Source organism: Phyllopteryx taeniolatus, chromosome 10 (genome assembly GCF_024500385.1).
Source record: "Phyllopteryx taeniolatus isolate TA_2022b chromosome 10, UOR_Ptae_1.2, whole genome shotgun sequence".
In the NCBI taxonomy this organism is placed as follows: domain Eukaryota; kingdom Metazoa; phylum Chordata; class Actinopteri; order Syngnathiformes; family Syngnathidae; genus Phyllopteryx; species Phyllopteryx taeniolatus.
Window position 1 is genome coordinate 20,201,428 of NC_084511.1, and position 15,733 is coordinate 20,217,160.

Genomic DNA, 15,733 nt, shown 5'->3' on the forward strand with positions numbered 1-15,733 from the left:
ACAAGCTTCTCTTGACAGAATCCAAATCTGCTGGGTGGGTGGCAACCAGTGTTACTGTGATACTGCTGAGGCCAAAATCTGCCGAGAGGGGTCGACGCAAACTTTTCAACCTTTCTTCCACACTATAAAAATGTAAAAAACAGTTTAAAGTGTGTGTTTGTAAAATTACACGCTTTACAAACCATGTCGTGGAGAATATGTTGGCAGTATATAGGAAATGCTATTTATCCAAGATATTTAAATGATAGTTCAGTCCATCTGGACGAGAGCTCCATGTTACTGCTATTCACCTTGGATCAGTGGTTTGATAATTGAAAGCACAATAATTGGTATGGTCAAGTCGAAGATCTCAAATTTTTAAAAACCATTTTTAAGGGGAAAAGAAATACCACAAGTTTTCTTTTTCAATTTATTGCTTATATAAATGTTCTCTAAACAATTTTGCGTAAAAATAAAATCTATCAATAATTATAAATAAAATAATCACAATGACTTTTACATAGCATATTGCACAATTATAAGCCTTAACAAGAATCACAGAACACAAGTGTTGCTCAGATTTTGTGTAGCAGGTATGTTCAAAGGTTGAATTCATACATTTGTCACCTTAGAATGGCAACAAGCAACCTGAACCTCATGTCTTTGCTGCATTTAATCAAGGTCTACATATCAGTTTGAACATGACTCAACAACCAAGTCTTTTACTTTCACAACTTGTTTCTGCTGTCTCATCTTTAGATCAGAGTGATTTGTCAAGAAGATCTTAGCTGGTTTTAAAAAGAGACCTTGTGTTTGCTGCTAATAAAGGAGAAGTGGGTCTCACAGTGTCAAAATGTGAATTCACACATTGTTCTTGAGGGAATGTCAGCCTTTTGGAACAAATGTGAACTGTGTAGTTAGTCTCATTTGAGTGAAAATCTATATCTGTGCAGTTCCAATTTGTAGCAGAATAAACATCAGTCCCTTTCTATTGCTTGCCAGTCCCAAGACTTTCTCATTTCACAGCCAAATTTTACAAGTCGAATGAGCCTAATGGCCAACACAACTGCTTTGTGTCAGTCTATCTTGGTAGGTAATGATCGGTTAACTTCAGAAAGGCTAAGTCTGTGCCAACATAGCACATTTCCCCTCAGTGTACCATTTTTTATACAACCACTCAAAAAGCATATTGTAGAAAATCACACAAACTTCTTCATTAGTATGCCAGTTTTGTCACTCTCACCAGCAATGAAATTACACTTTTGATCTTGTTCCCATCACACTCAACTAATCTTCAAGGCTTATTGTGTGCTCTGGAGATGCTACCACCTGTGCAAAGACCTGTAAAATACAAGAAGTGGACTCTAACATTGACCTCATTGACGTTGCCAAAGGATCACAACATCCTCCTCCCAGGCAACAGTAGAAAGCATCTTAAAGTTGCCATTATGATAGACGAGAAAACAAACAGATGAATAAAGTGGGAATGCTTGAAAGCTGTCACCGAAACAATATCCAAACTGTTTTTTTTTTTTTCCAACTCTGGGTATCCTTTCATCCCAATCATTGGCAGTACTTTCTGCAACAAGTTCATATGGTGTCAACTTCTACTCTGAGTTCAGGACACAGTTCCTTAAGTAACATTTCCATCAGAACCTGTAAAAAATAAATAAATAAAAGACAAAAGGGTTACGCTTGCACAGACAAAAAAACTTGCAATACTAACAAAACTAGTGTTCTTACATAGAGAAGATGTTTGTTGGCACTAGCTTCCTGCAGGGCATTGAAAACCTTGATGACGCCATAACGGGCATTCTGTTGGCCCACTAGGTTTGCTAATGCATCTGACAAACAAAAAGAAAGATTGGGAAAAAGTTATCAGTCAGTATGAATCTTGCATCCAGGTTTCAAACTTAAATCAACTTAGCTCATTTTCTCTTTTTGATATAATGTACAAACACATTTTATTTGCTACCTGGAATATTGTCAAGCAGTTTTTGTTGAGCTCGTTCCTTGGTTTCAGTGCGTTCAGCATCAGTTCGGACATTGACATGTGGTGCCAGAATTCCGTTGGGCCAGAAAGTGTCCTTGAAGACATTGATGTAACAGACCAACATTTGTTCAGAGAAGATCCAGTTCACAGTGTCCCTGATCTGTCTAGAATAGGGGAGGACAAAACGTTAAAGTGCATATTCACAATAATGTTTTAATCTATTTATTGTTTGTTATGCATATCAGTTTTACTTTTTACTTGTACTCACTTGTTGATAGTTCGTCCAAATGTCACCTGGACTAGTGCAATAAGAGTTTTCCTCACCCATTTAAACACTGAGTAGATGGACAGAAATACATGCATTTGAATAAATATTCATGAAAGGTGATCAGAGGCATACAGAATTCATTTTTCCTTCTGAAATAGACAACTAGAGCAAAAGCAAGTCTGACATCAAGACAATCTTCAAATCAACAAAGTGCGATTCAAGTGACAAGAGGTGATGGCACAATGTGATGCACTCACTTCCTCGGAGTTCAAATATCTCGCCAATGAGCATAAAGCAAGGTTCAGCCAGGGCGTCTCTCCTCCCGTCTGTCTCATCACCGTAATCTGACAAGTCGCTGTCGTCGTCTGCCTCCTCCTGTAAGTAACAATGACAAGACGTGGCACTCACAATCCAAATTACAGCCAGAAGTCCTCCATGAGTTGGTACCTCAGTATGAGAAAAGAAATCCCCAGGAAGTTTTTCCAAGAAGGAGGCCAGAGAGAAAGAAGACTTCTTCTGAATGGACATCACCTTCAAACATCACATAGTAGCATGACATGAAGGTAGATGAAGATACTGTATTGCTTATGTCATTCAACACCAAATGAATTAATTTTATATTAAACCTAAATAACAGCCGGGTGACCCTTGACGACACCCATTCATTCAGTCTGTTATGACATCACTAAGAGAATATAAAAAACATCGAGCAATTAAGTTAACTTAAAAATTTGGTGTTAGCTAAAAACCACAAAAATGACAAAACCGATTACGTGTTGTTGGTTCTTTGAAATAAGAGTATGAGAATAATTGGTTACCTTTAGGTGTTCTGGAGACGGGCTGAGGAACGCGTAGAGAGCCTCTGACTGACACAATCGCTCATCTGTCAGCAGACGCTGCAAACGTAGCAAATTTTATAAATTGCTGATATGGTCAGTATCACTGTGGCCACTGAGCGACCCTGAACCAAACAAGCTCAATTGAAAGTGTTAAGACTGATTTCAAGTCAATCTACAGTATTAGATTTTATTAATTTAATTGTTCATCTTGTTGAGCATCCTCCTGGAAGCAACAAGAGAAAAAAAAAAACTACTACAATGTGTTCAAAAATGTACATGTAGAAAAAGGAAATACTTAAATCAGACTATTTAATCAAATATATGCTGTGGAACATTCTAAATGTTGGTGTAAGTGTAACAATACATTATTTACAGTTTTCATGTTTACCTGTAGAAAGGTATTAAGATGGGTTTTACTTTTGTCCAAGAACCTTTGGTCAATGGATTTGAAAGGCAGTTTGCTGAGGGATGGTAACTGGAATTTCTTCAATGATGGAAAACACTGAGAGAACAAGACTGAAATTACTATTCACAAAGATATTATAAGTCACATTACTACCACAAGTAATGTACATCACAATATATTTCCATGTGGTACTGGAATTAGTAGGTTTGATAATGTATTACCTCAGTCAGTTTGCGGTGCAACATATGGAACTCAGTTAGTTTTCTTTGAACGCTCCAGCGACTGTTAACTGTCTCCTCACCTTCCAACAGGTTGACACACACACTGTAACAAGCTACAGTCTCCCCGCCTTCCTCTGTAGCCTGAGACAGATAGACATTCTTTAGGTCTACAATTGTTTTTACCTTTTTCAAATTCCTAAAAATTTTACTATTTTCCACAAAACCTTGTAGTATGCAATGCCCCATGAGATAATACCAGATTAAAAGGCACTCTCTTTTGTCAACGCTTGGATTTGAAGAGAATGGCTGTTGGATTGTGTTGTTTTGCAGGAAAAAAGTATTTGAAATATTTGTCACAAAGTCAGTCAAGATTGTAAGACCTAATCTTCTCGAAAAAAAAAAAAAATTCATAAAAGAATGATGTTGGAAATCAGTTGACTAATTATGTGCAGGTCGAGTCCTCTATTGCATCTGAATGAAATTACTTCAGCAGTAGTAATGGTAGCCCTCCAGTGACCCAGGTTTTCACACCACCAGTCAGTCCGAATGATATGTTGCTGAAGTTCACTGTGCTCTCTCTCCATGGCTCCTATTTCTTCTTTTAGTTTGCTCACAATCTAGAAAAACAGATGCAGTTTAGCCAGCATGCCAAACTAGAGTACATGTAAATTAATCCATTCATAATTTGCAGATGCCAAGATTTGTGCAGACTATGTCCATCTATTGGTTGAATGTAATCCACATTCTCGCATAGTTCAAGAGGTTGATCATTAGTTCTAATAGTGCTATCTAACCATTTATTGGTATTTCCTTACCCTTTTATCTGGTTTGGGTGCATTCTGAATCGATCCCAGGGCTTGTCTCTTGTACTCCAATTTGTCATACAGGTGCCGAAGTTTAGTTGCAGCGTAGCTGGCCTGTTCATTGATTCCTTTACTGCCCTCGTCACACACCTCGTCTCCAGCATCTAGACCCCGACACTACACCACAACACAGAAGAATTTCATAAGACATAAAACTTCAGTTGCATACGACCAGGAGGAATGTAAACACCAAAAGCATGGGCCGATATTGTGCATTCATGTTAGGGATCTGCGCATGTGTCTAACCCCTTCTTCCTTCTCCTCAGGACTACAATGTGATTGGCTGTGCTGCTCTTCTCGTCTGATAAGCCTTTCATAGAGATCCGAAACCAGGAAGGAAGGGTAGTAACGCTCCCTCATCGTCTCAGCCACCTAGAAAATGACAAAGACAAAACTGATATTACAGAATATCTTGACATTGCTGGGCTTTTTTGCTCATAGTTGTGATGAGTGGAAATTTTACCTGTTCCTGTAATCTCACAAAGACTTGAGTTCCTCTGTTTCCCACTAAACTTTGTTGGATCTCTTTCAACAAAAACCTCTCCACTGGAATCTCTCTGCTTTCGACAAAGAACTTCTGGTAGATTTCCCCAACAATTTGGGGCACCTCATTCTGTTAAATATGAATAAGAAATGAAACACCCACATACTGTACACTTTACTGTATTCAAATTTTGGCTGAGTTAGTATATTGAATATTTTGGCTAGTGTGTCACCTTGTTGGCAGTTTTCAGTGTTTCCACCAATTCCCAGAAGCTTATCAGAGCTCTCTTATCAACTCTCTCCATGTAATCTCTGAAATGTTCCCTGTAACCTGGATTGCATATGATGTCATCAAACAAGAGAATCTGAATATGTAAAAAAAAAAAAGACAGATATAAGACAAATGGGGTTCGGTTTAATCATAAGCAACTTCACCAATGTAATATTAATTCAGACTTTCAATCAAAAATAGTACCCTCTGACTTAGAGGCTCATCCGTGTCATCAGTTCCTCCATCTTCATTATTCTCATAGTTTGGTCCACCAAGCAGACGGATACGTTTCTCACATTGTTTCTTAGCAACAGTCAGCTGATTGATATATCGTTTCATATCCCTGGCCCTTAGCAGGTCTGCCTTCATGGCTGCTGATTCTTTGCCTTTACGCTCTGTGTGTGCATGTGTGAGAGATACAGAAATATGGAACAAAATTACTTAGTGTTCAAAAGAGCACGCTAAATAGTTCACGAAAAAAATACAATTGCTAATAGAACTTCAATTAAGTACTGATTACTTCAGTAATAGATCTAAAATTTACAAGACCCTCATGTCTTACACTGATGCGTAATCTTTTGTCAGCAAGTCATATTTTAGCAACAGGATGTGGTTAATGTGGTATTGAAGGCTGTATAATACATTTGAAAAGAATATTAAACTACGGAAACTGAATCAAGTGAAACTCAAGAACAGCTAGAGGCTTTAGAGCCCTGACCCCTGAAAAAATACGCTGCAGAACAACCGATTTTTATAGTATTCAGATGCCCCAAATTGGAAGGGATACTTTTTGTCAACCTATTAACAAAAGCTAAATATTACCTCCTTGATGAAGCTAACACTTAATATTAAGTACCAAATTTAGTACAGCTCAAGATGAAAAATGACACCACAAAAATAAAAGTAAGCCAATACGTCTGACTGAAATTTGAAATCAAAGAAATAATCTTGAGAAACAATAAATAGTACCTTTCTGTTTTTTGAGCTGAGGCAGGCTGCTTATGGTAGTGGCATGAATAATTTCTACCACTATCTGATACCTGCAGGAAGGAAAAGATAGGCTGTCCAGTACATAAAGAGGTGTCTTGGGATGTAGGGATTAATACAGTAGGACCCCCGCTATTTGCGAGGTAAAGGGATCGGGCTGTACCATGTATAGCGAAAATCCGGGATTGAGTGACACCCATTATAATTGCAAAAAAAGTATTGAATAGGCAGGGATAAATTACCATTAAGCGTTTTTGGGGTTGCACCCCCCCCCCCCCCCCAAAAAAAGTAGAGAGAGAGAGAGAGAGAGAGAAAAAAACGTTTTTTGAAAAAATAGAAAAAAGAAATAATGAATCTGCGGGTGCTGAACTGAGAGTATGCGGGGGTCCACTGTACAACAAATATTCCATGCACAATCATTCTGTAACTTTTGAAACATACTGTAATGAGAACGCAATTGGTATAGGAGTAATAAGTCTGGCGGTAGCAAATATCCTTAATGACACGAAATTGCAGTAGGACTTTTTTTATACGCTGAGGTGTCTCATATTGCCTCGGAGGCACTGACTGCTCCCATGGAAACCTCAGCCCACAGCAGCAAAATGATGAGCTGTTAACGCGATTTGCTAAACATGTTGTGTGCACTACACTCAGTATAGAAGGACAGCAGGCTCACATCTTTCACAGTGTCCTACCATTTGATCTATTGTGCTTGTGGTGTGCATTATTTCAGTGTCATGCCTGAGTTGTTTGAGGAAAATGACATCTGTGGAAGTTGATATCAGTTTGATGAAGTCCTCATAAGAGGCAGCGTAGGTGTAAGCTTTCTTCTGCTGCTCAGCCTGCTGCTCCCGCTGCTCCATTTGAGACAGCAGCATTCTGTTTATGGAGTCAGGGTCGCTAAGAACTTCCACCAAAGGCTTCAACACTGCAGTACACGCAGGTGCACACATGGACAAAAAGCAAAACATTGTGTTATCAAATTCTCTGAAGGAGGGAGGAGAAAGGGGAGAAAAGAAGAAAAAAAAAAGCTTTAGTTGACATATATACAAATGTTGCAATATGACGTCTCAGGTGGCGTTATTTTGTAACAACAAATCTCCAATACAAGTTCGGAACAAAAATATGAGACAATACTTTTGGTTATTGCACTTGTTTACTCCTTAATGCTGCAGATGAAAATATTTCGTGTGCTTTACATAATGTGACAATAGTTTGCATTGGTTATAAAAAAAACGTAAAATACTAAAAATCCTCATAAAATTTAAAGCAGTGGCGGTTCTAGGGTAGGGGCAGGGACGAAATGACATTTACAAAACAATTTGCAGACTGCACCCGTCGTCATTGAAGGATGGATCCGGCCACCCTGAAAATACCCTTGGACCTCATCTGGCCACCCCGCTAAAAACAGGCTACAACCGCCACTGATTTCAAGGTTTTGTGATGTTAAAAATTAAAACAAGATACATTTATGGACTTTTCACACAAATGTATCATTCCATATCCAATTAAAAATCTCTTAGGTGAGCTAGCAGGAGATGCGCTCACAAACTTGACATATCAAGAACACTTTTGATTGAACAAATACTGCCAGCAGGTCAAGATGGGCCATACCAAAGCAGGGATCTCGTTTGGTGTGCGTCCCACGTCTGAGACGCACAAAATTTAGCAGGAACGCATAAAGTACGATCAATCTGGGTCTTATGACGCAGAGAATTTTTTATTTTTTTTTGACCAGACAGGACTCTACAGTGAGATTTATTTGGTCGCACATGTGCCCTAATTTTTGAATGGTGCAGCAAATAAATAAAAAATGGGGTGCGTACAGGTGCCTAGTCTTTTGAGGAAGAAAAAAACATTTCCGCGACTTGAAAGCGGACACACGATGGGTTTCATCATCGTGGTCTCTAAACCAATCAGATATATATATATATATATATATATATATATATTTTTTTTTTTTTTAAGAGTAACAACTAATAGAAATCTGCAATATAGCGGTACCGCGAAGCAATAACCGTGATAAAGCAGAGGATTACTGTATTTGTATTCCGTGATGATAAATTGCAGGGACTCATTGTTCCCGGATTGGGACTCATTGTTTCCATGACATGTGCATCCCGGGACTCAGTCTCAAGTGTAAAATAATCTATGCTAAAGAACTCATACCCCCAAAAAACTGAACTTAGTTATAAAATAGAAAGGTGCTATGCACACACTGCAACCACATTATTGTGTAAAAGTATTGATCTACAATCACACACATTGACGAATAAACAAGGTCAAATACCTTTAGTAGTGATGACTTCAGTGAGGCAGCAGCGTAGCGTGTGAGACTTTGCATCCTTTTGCGGCAGCAGACATAGCAGCAGTATTCTGGCTACACAGCGGAGGAAGGCCAGCTCTGACTCTGGACTAACCAAACATGGATGGAGAGGAAACGGCCGAGCTCCCTCATCCGGTCTTTACACACATTATAAATGACACACAACGAAGAGGGAACAGGACAGGTAAGTTGTCATCTTAACATTAACTCCTTCAAGCCCTGTTGATATTGACACGAAAAAACTGCATTGAATTTTGATGGATATTTAATTGTAAACTATTTACACAAAAAAGAGAAACCAGATATTAAGTCTGGCCTGGCTTATCATGATAATGGACCTAGGTGTTAAGTGAACGCTTCCATGTTTTGTGTGGGGTGAACATGTGTGTATAAACAGAAAGTGAGTGTAGAGTGTTAGCATAAACAGAACGGCCAGTGAGTCAGAGTGGAAAAATTAGGTGATGGTTACATCATTACATTACTACACCACACTACAACAGAAGCTTTTTACTAAAAGTTTGCACTCTGCTGCATTCTTTCATGTTCTGCATGTTTTTGCTTTTTTTGTTTGTTTGTTTGTTTTATTAACAATGGGTAAAAGTGTGTACCTTGCAGATGCAGCTTTGAGGCCAGTGAAGTGTGCATGTAAAATTCGGATGGTGTCATAACACACCACGTTAACAAGATCTATATCAGCAAGTCGACATCTCAACTGCCCAATCATCTGCCACCAGTCCTCTGACAGCATGGAGTACAATTGGCCCTCATCGCGACTCAAAGGAATGTACCAGGACAGAATGTAGTCTCTGTAGGCATAGTCCAACACTGTGGGGAGACCAAATATCTTAATTGAATATATTTTGTGGTCCAAGACATACACTTTAGCACAGCTGGGAACAGAAAATATCAAAAGAAACTCCATCATTTGGGTGGCAAAGCTAAAAATATAGTCACATTACTGTATATACAAGTTGTACAATGAGACATATTTAACAAGTGAATGCACATAGAGTTTCACAGTCCATTACCCCTTCAAATAGCTGTCTCCCAGCTATGTACACCCTCCTCCTGTGTATGTTTAAATAAAAAGAATTGTCAATTTTCATATTTGGATGAATATTTTAATTCTATTGACTGCTTAAGCCTGTAACTCAGGGATATCACAAAATTCTGAATTCCCTCCCTTTGCCAGGCCTTACCTGCCGCTGCCTTCACTTTCTGCATGTTTGTAAGTCTTTATGTCTTAAGTATTTTTTTAGTAATTGAAAAGCATGCTCTGTTGGGTTAAGTTCAAGCCATGGAGTTGTCATTTAAGAATATTGCATTTATTTGCCTTCTAAAGTCTTACATTACTTTACACAGTAACAGATGATGGAAAAAACTTTTTCTTGGGGAAGTAAAACTACTTCACAATATCAACAGAAGTCAGGAATAGGTCTATCATTATCAAAATCTAAAATCATGAGATACCTTCATGAATCTAAATACAGAGGGTTTACAACAAACCACTGTGCAAACCACTGATAACATTCGAGGAAAGAATAGTCTGAATAGACTTCATCTTGAAAAAAGTAAAAGTGGCGTTAGATTGTTGGAACAGATATTAAATGAATGCTGAATGATAAGCTGAGAGAAAGAAAGGAACATCATGCATGAGCCAAAGCATTCCACATTACATTTCAAACAAGGTGGAGGCAGAGATATGATAGTCATGTATGGCTGCTATTGGAAGGAGCTGAAAGGTGTTTGCTGATAATGTGACTGCTGACAGAAGAAACATGACAAACTGAGGTGTATGGGAATATACTCTCTGCTCACGTTCAGCCATCATAATGCTACAAAACTCTTCACATCACAGTGCAGATTTAGGCAGTCATTTAGTATAAAATATTTTCATCAATGTTAAAATTGATGGTTATACGTCTACACTTCAAATCATTCTTTTATTTCAAATCTATTGTTCTAGTGTATAAAGACAAAAGCTTAAAAACTAAGTCCATCCATCCATCAATTTTCCATACCACTTATCCTCACTGTCCTAATACTTCTGATACCCACTGAATCTCCCAGATCCCCTTAACTACAGTACATGTTGTGTGCAGCAGCAGCAACAATAGTGTAGTGTAGACCCAGTGTAGTGTTCAACTAATAATCAACTACATATGATATTACCAATGCTATTTTGTTCTAAAAGCGCATGCAGCAGATTCAAATACACATCCTCTGTGTAAATAAGGAAGGCACTGCTTCTTAGTTTCACGACTCATTTTGCATGTGGGTTACACAACCCTAAGAGTTTAAAAAAAACAAAAAAACAAAAAATCAGTGTCTGGTTGTGAGGATATGTAGGAACAAAGATTCATAAGTCAGCAGTTTTTAAGAAGTTGAGGTTGTTGTCACATAGTTTACCACATTCTACAATTTCCTCGCGTAAAGTAATAGCTCATAGTGTAACACCAGACGGAGTCTAAAAGTAGCCGTAATACACAGTATTCCTTTAAAGTACTGTAATTTCTCGTGTATAATGCGCACCCCCAAAGTTGACCTCAACATTCTGGAAAACCCTTCAACCTATGTATAATGCATTTTTACAATGCATGATTTTGTTTCTACCCATATGATCAAAACATGAAGTATTATCTCTATTTTGTTAGTTTTTCAAAGAATTATTCTGAAGTTAAGCACTTTATTTGAACACACAATACTTTTTTATTTACTTGCTCTTTTTTTGAAATTCACAGCCCTATGTTTATTTAGTAAATGAGAAAACACAGTTGTGCTCATTTGTTTGATTACCCAGGCAGAATTTGTAAGATGTGTACAATTCTTTAAAGAAAACATGAAGGACCAGGTGAAACACATTTAATTTTATTTTAATGGGATTCAAATTAAACTGTCAAGCATTTCAGAAAAGCATTATCATTAAACAAAACCATAAAGAAATTAATGTTGTTGTTCAGTCATCAGTTGTATAAATTATTATTATTTTTTTTAAAAATCCACAAATTCTGCCTGGATATGTAAACTTATGAGCACAATTGTACATGTATGCAGTCATACGTACCCCCTGTCATATTGGAATAACAGGGGGTACGTGTAGGCTACACCTTTTTCATAACCTCTAGGTGGCATACTAGAATGAAAGTGTACAACTTTTTCATAACCTCTCGGAGGCGTTGGCATATTGGAATGAAAGTGTACAGATTTTTCATAACCTCCAGAGGGCGGCATACATTTATAAAATGTGAAAGTCTACCCATGTATAATGCGCCTTATTTACTTTCGACAATTATTTTGGGAACAAAAGTGCATTATACACGAGAAATGACAGGAATACTACCATCATTAGGGTGCAAAAGAAATAAAATAAAAATAGTATTGCAAAAGAAAAGCAATGACATGATGATTCACTTAAATGGAATTAACTAGTGTGGCTGCGGGATGAATTAGAACAGAGAAGATTGCCAGCAATTACACTTGGCTGACGGGCTAATACACTAATGTAACATTAGAATTATTAGTTAAAACATAGAAATACAGCTCTAGATTTCATTTACACAACAAACAAAGGGAGTATAAGGACTCGTGACTCCCAAAGAGAGAAACTTTGCTAGTACAATATTTGGATGTTAGAGTGTCGATGATGATGTAACATCAAATAAATATTAATGCACAGGATCTACAACTTTAGTTTCATCCTGCGGATTGTCATAGTAAATAAGAAAGAAAAGCACAATTCAAATCTTACCTTCTTTTAGGGCTTTGTCCAAATTGTGTGACACCACCACCCTCCGACTCTGGCTCGATTCTTGTACTGAGGCCAAAAATCGAGTCTGGAAAAAGTCAGCATCAGTTTATTCCCTTCAGTCAGTAACAGTGTAAAACAGAAAAATCAAAGTTGGGGGATACGTGCTAGAGCGAAAATTGTAGGCTAGAATTGACAGTTTGTCCTGTAAGCTCTACATTAAAAGAAAATGCATACAATATGTTAAAATGTTTTTCTCCAGTAGCAACATAAGTCTTTAAACACAAGCGTGTACAAAAACAGCCACTGTTTTGCTGGCCGTAAAATCCAGACAGCAGACATGATCACTGTCCTTAGAATGAATCAGCCAAATTGCACAAGCGTGTGTTCTTTGGCGATGAATGCACATGGTCCCTTTTCAAAAATGAATCTAACAGAAAAGCCTTTAGAAATGTACCGTGATCTCAGCGAAACCAATGCATTAGTTCAGTTCAGCCCCACAATGTCAAGCTGATGGAACACAACAATGTCTAACATCCATCGGCCATAACAATTAGGTACGGTTACACGAGACTTGTATAAAAAACAGCTTTTTCAATTAAAATATTGGTCAGTTTTGATTGGGCCTGTCACAAAGTTAATTAAACAATGCAGGTTATTTGTAGTGGTGTAGAACGGCACTGCATCGTGGGTCTTAACATCTCATTTAACTAAGAGGGAGAAAAATATTAGACAAAACTTAGTCTAATGCTGTGCAGTTCTACTCCATTGCAAACTACAACACCAGAAATAAAGATAGTTAAATCAGCACATCAGTGATTAAAAAATAGGCTGATTTCTTTGACACAGTTTATATACAGTAAGAACTCATTAGATCACAGTTTCCCAACCTGTTTTGGCAAGCCAATTTTACATTAGAAAAATCTCACGGCACATGACCACACAGAAATTATGAAGAGTACCGAAAAAAAGATTTACTCACAAACTGACTTACTCTGTGCGGAATGTGGACCTGTTTAATTGAACACAAAGCTGATGTGGTCGGAAAAAGCAATGACTTCTTCTTTTGTATGAATGGCAACAGGTTTATTAGTATCTTCTGCCCTCTAATAGAACACCATTTAATGGTTCTCCCTGTCACTATACATCGTTGCCATAGATAGATAAACAAATATATATTAGTAAATCATAATATTTTTGGGACAAATTAAGTACAATTTAATAATTTTTTCTCAAGGGACACGTGTGCCACTGCACCCTGGTTGGGAATAACTGCATTTTATTGTGCAAAGGTACTGAATGCTGTGGCTGGTGGAAGTAGAGAATCTGTGTCTTAGTTTAAGGAGGTAGCAGCATCTTACCATGAGCTTGTTGAAGAATTCCAGCTGTTGGACTGAATGCCTATTGTGTCTGTCAAAGCAGCTGACTTTCAGAGGACTTTTCCTGACAAGCAGAACAAAGCTCCCAGCCAGGAAACACAGTAGGGCGAATGACACATAGATGAAGAGCTTCAAGAAGAAAGATGTAAGGGACAGGCCTCCCCATGACAGCTGTAACACTACTGCTGCCACCACACCCAGAAAGAAAGCTGGGAGAAAACGGAAAGAGGAGCTAAGAGAAGAGTTAGAGCTGGCAAACATGGGCCCCTCTCCTGCACCGATGCAACCTCCAATCTGTTTTGTTGTAATAGATGAGGGGGTGGGCATACTGCGACCCCACCATCCATATATGTGCCACTGCTGGTTGAGCAGAAAGGTTGATTCCCTTGTCCAAGTGTCGAGTCAGAGAGGTAGGTATACTTTTCTTTCCCCTCAACTACAACATAGTGTTCAAGGAGCGGCATCTCCTGAACGACCCTACTCCGCTGTGTCGCCCCCCTCCCCTCCTAACATCGGCCCGGCGGCTACAACCACAGCCACGCTGCACCGTCACTTGAGTCATCCACAGTATGGTCCCTCTAGGCAGCACCACGGTTGACCTTGAGTGATCGACAGTGGCTCACGTCTTGTAGAAAGATACCCGGCGGAATGAGATGAATGTAGCCACAAGCACCGTCACCTTGGAAACAAATGGCAGAGGTAGCTTAGTGGCTGTGTTAACCCGGAGAGCGAAAGGCTAATACACGATGTTAACTGTTGTTGACTATGACCAACATGGCACAAATATTCCTTTAATAATCCGCAAACACATTCACGAGTTAGCCAAAAAGCTAACTGCAACTACAATACTAGCCAGCTAGCCTCCTCTTTTTAATAAGCAACACCAGCTAACATTAGCTATTTTAATATCCTTTCAAATGAGTGGTCGACAACATTACATCCTTACCTCCCTCCTCAAATAAGAATTAGTCGGGCGAATGCAATTACATTTTAAATTTTAAAAAAGGAGCTTTGGTACAGCGAAAAATCGTCTGCGACAGTTAGTTAAAAACAAGCTGTAATTTCTCATCGAGCTCCAGTTGAACGACAATCTGTCTGAACGCGATACAGCGTCAGCCACAGCCAATCAGCTGTGGTGTTAGTGCCAGATGGTGTGTCTGTTATATCAATCAGCACACTCCGAGCGGACGGGACAGCTTGCAGTAATAGCATAGTAGATGTGCTCAGCGAAAAAAAAAAACTGTAAAGAAAAAGCGATTAAAATAATCAAGTGCACACAAATGTAAACGCTTGTATCGGCTCTAGAATGGGTAAGGAAGTGTCCTACTGAAATAAATTTGACACAAACTAATAATAAGTCTCATACGAGGTGGTTGGGGATCGTGGGGATTTAGTTTAATTAGTTCAGTCTATTTTTCTATAAAAAAAAAAGTGATATCCCCGTGATATAAGATTCCATCTACAACAGCAAATAAGCAGCACTAGAAAATAGTGCCTGTACGGTCCATTAAGGGGTAAACAATATGTCCAATATTGAGGGAGAAAAATAAGGTCAGAACTGTTATAACCTTGTTTTTTTTAACTTAAAGTTAAATCATATGCTGAGTGTTTTATATTATTTTATTTTTTTGGTGGGGGGGGGGGGGGGGGGGGGGCGCTGTAATTTGCATTGCGAGTCTATTTTAATCCAGTAGATGGCGGTAATGCTCCACTTTTTGTACACAGTCATAAATACAGTACTTGTCTGTCCAGATAATACATGACAAAATCTGCTGCAAGTCTCACATAAAATAAATCTGCACTAAAATATCTAGAAGTATTTTAGTAATGGCCAAAGTCAGACACTTTTTAGACTTTTACAACACTACACTATTTTCTTACCTAAATTACTACATCCACTCTTCATACTGCAAAAAAGAGCCATTAGAGTCGTCCATAAGGTAGGTTATCACACATATTAATACACTTATCAG

General features: G+C 38.3%; 1 protein-coding gene across 2 annotated transcripts; it reads right to left on the reverse strand.

Annotated features, from left to right (window-relative positions):
- Positions 1-395: 395 nt before the first annotated feature.
- snx25 (sorting nexin 25) lies at positions 396-14,895 on the reverse strand. Of its 2 annotated transcripts, none has more exons than XM_061787823.1 (22): positions 14,707-14,895; positions 13,743-14,439; positions 12,385-12,469; positions 9,245-9,461; positions 8,601-8,773; positions 7,052-7,238; positions 6,293-6,363; positions 5,528-5,718; positions 5,286-5,417; positions 5,033-5,182; positions 4,816-4,941; positions 4,522-4,686; positions 4,192-4,323; positions 3,707-3,847; positions 3,468-3,581; positions 3,059-3,136; positions 2,688-2,771; positions 2,498-2,615; positions 2,241-2,307; positions 1,955-2,136; positions 1,723-1,823; positions 396-1,635 (listed from the first exon to the last, which is right to left on the reverse strand). In XM_061787823.1, the coding sequence occupies exons 2-22, from the start codon at positions 14,085-14,087 to the stop codon at positions 1,570-1,572; spliced, it is 2,925 nt and encodes a 974-aa protein (XP_061643807.1). In that variant the 5' UTR covers positions 14,088-14,439; positions 14,707-14,895; the 3' UTR covers positions 396-1,569. The 2 variants fall into 2 exon arrangements, with proteins under 2 accessions (XP_061643807.1, XP_061643808.1); XM_061787824.1 differs by having other exon boundaries at positions 14,748-14,892.
- Positions 14,896-15,733: the final 838 nt, after the last annotated feature.

Coding starts and splice junctions, on each gene's coding strand:
- snx25 (XM_061787823.1), bottom strand. CDS start 14,087: ATGCCCACCCCCTCATCTATTACAACAAAACAGATTGGAGGTTGCATC. Junction 4,687..4,815: donor CTGAGGAGAAGGAAGAAGGG/GTTAGACACATG, acceptor GTTGTGGTGTAG/TGTCGGGGTCTAGATGCTGG. Junction 2,308..2,497: donor GATATTTGAACTCCGAGGAA/GTGAGTGCATCA, acceptor CCATCTACTCAG/TGTTTAAATGGGTGAGGAAA.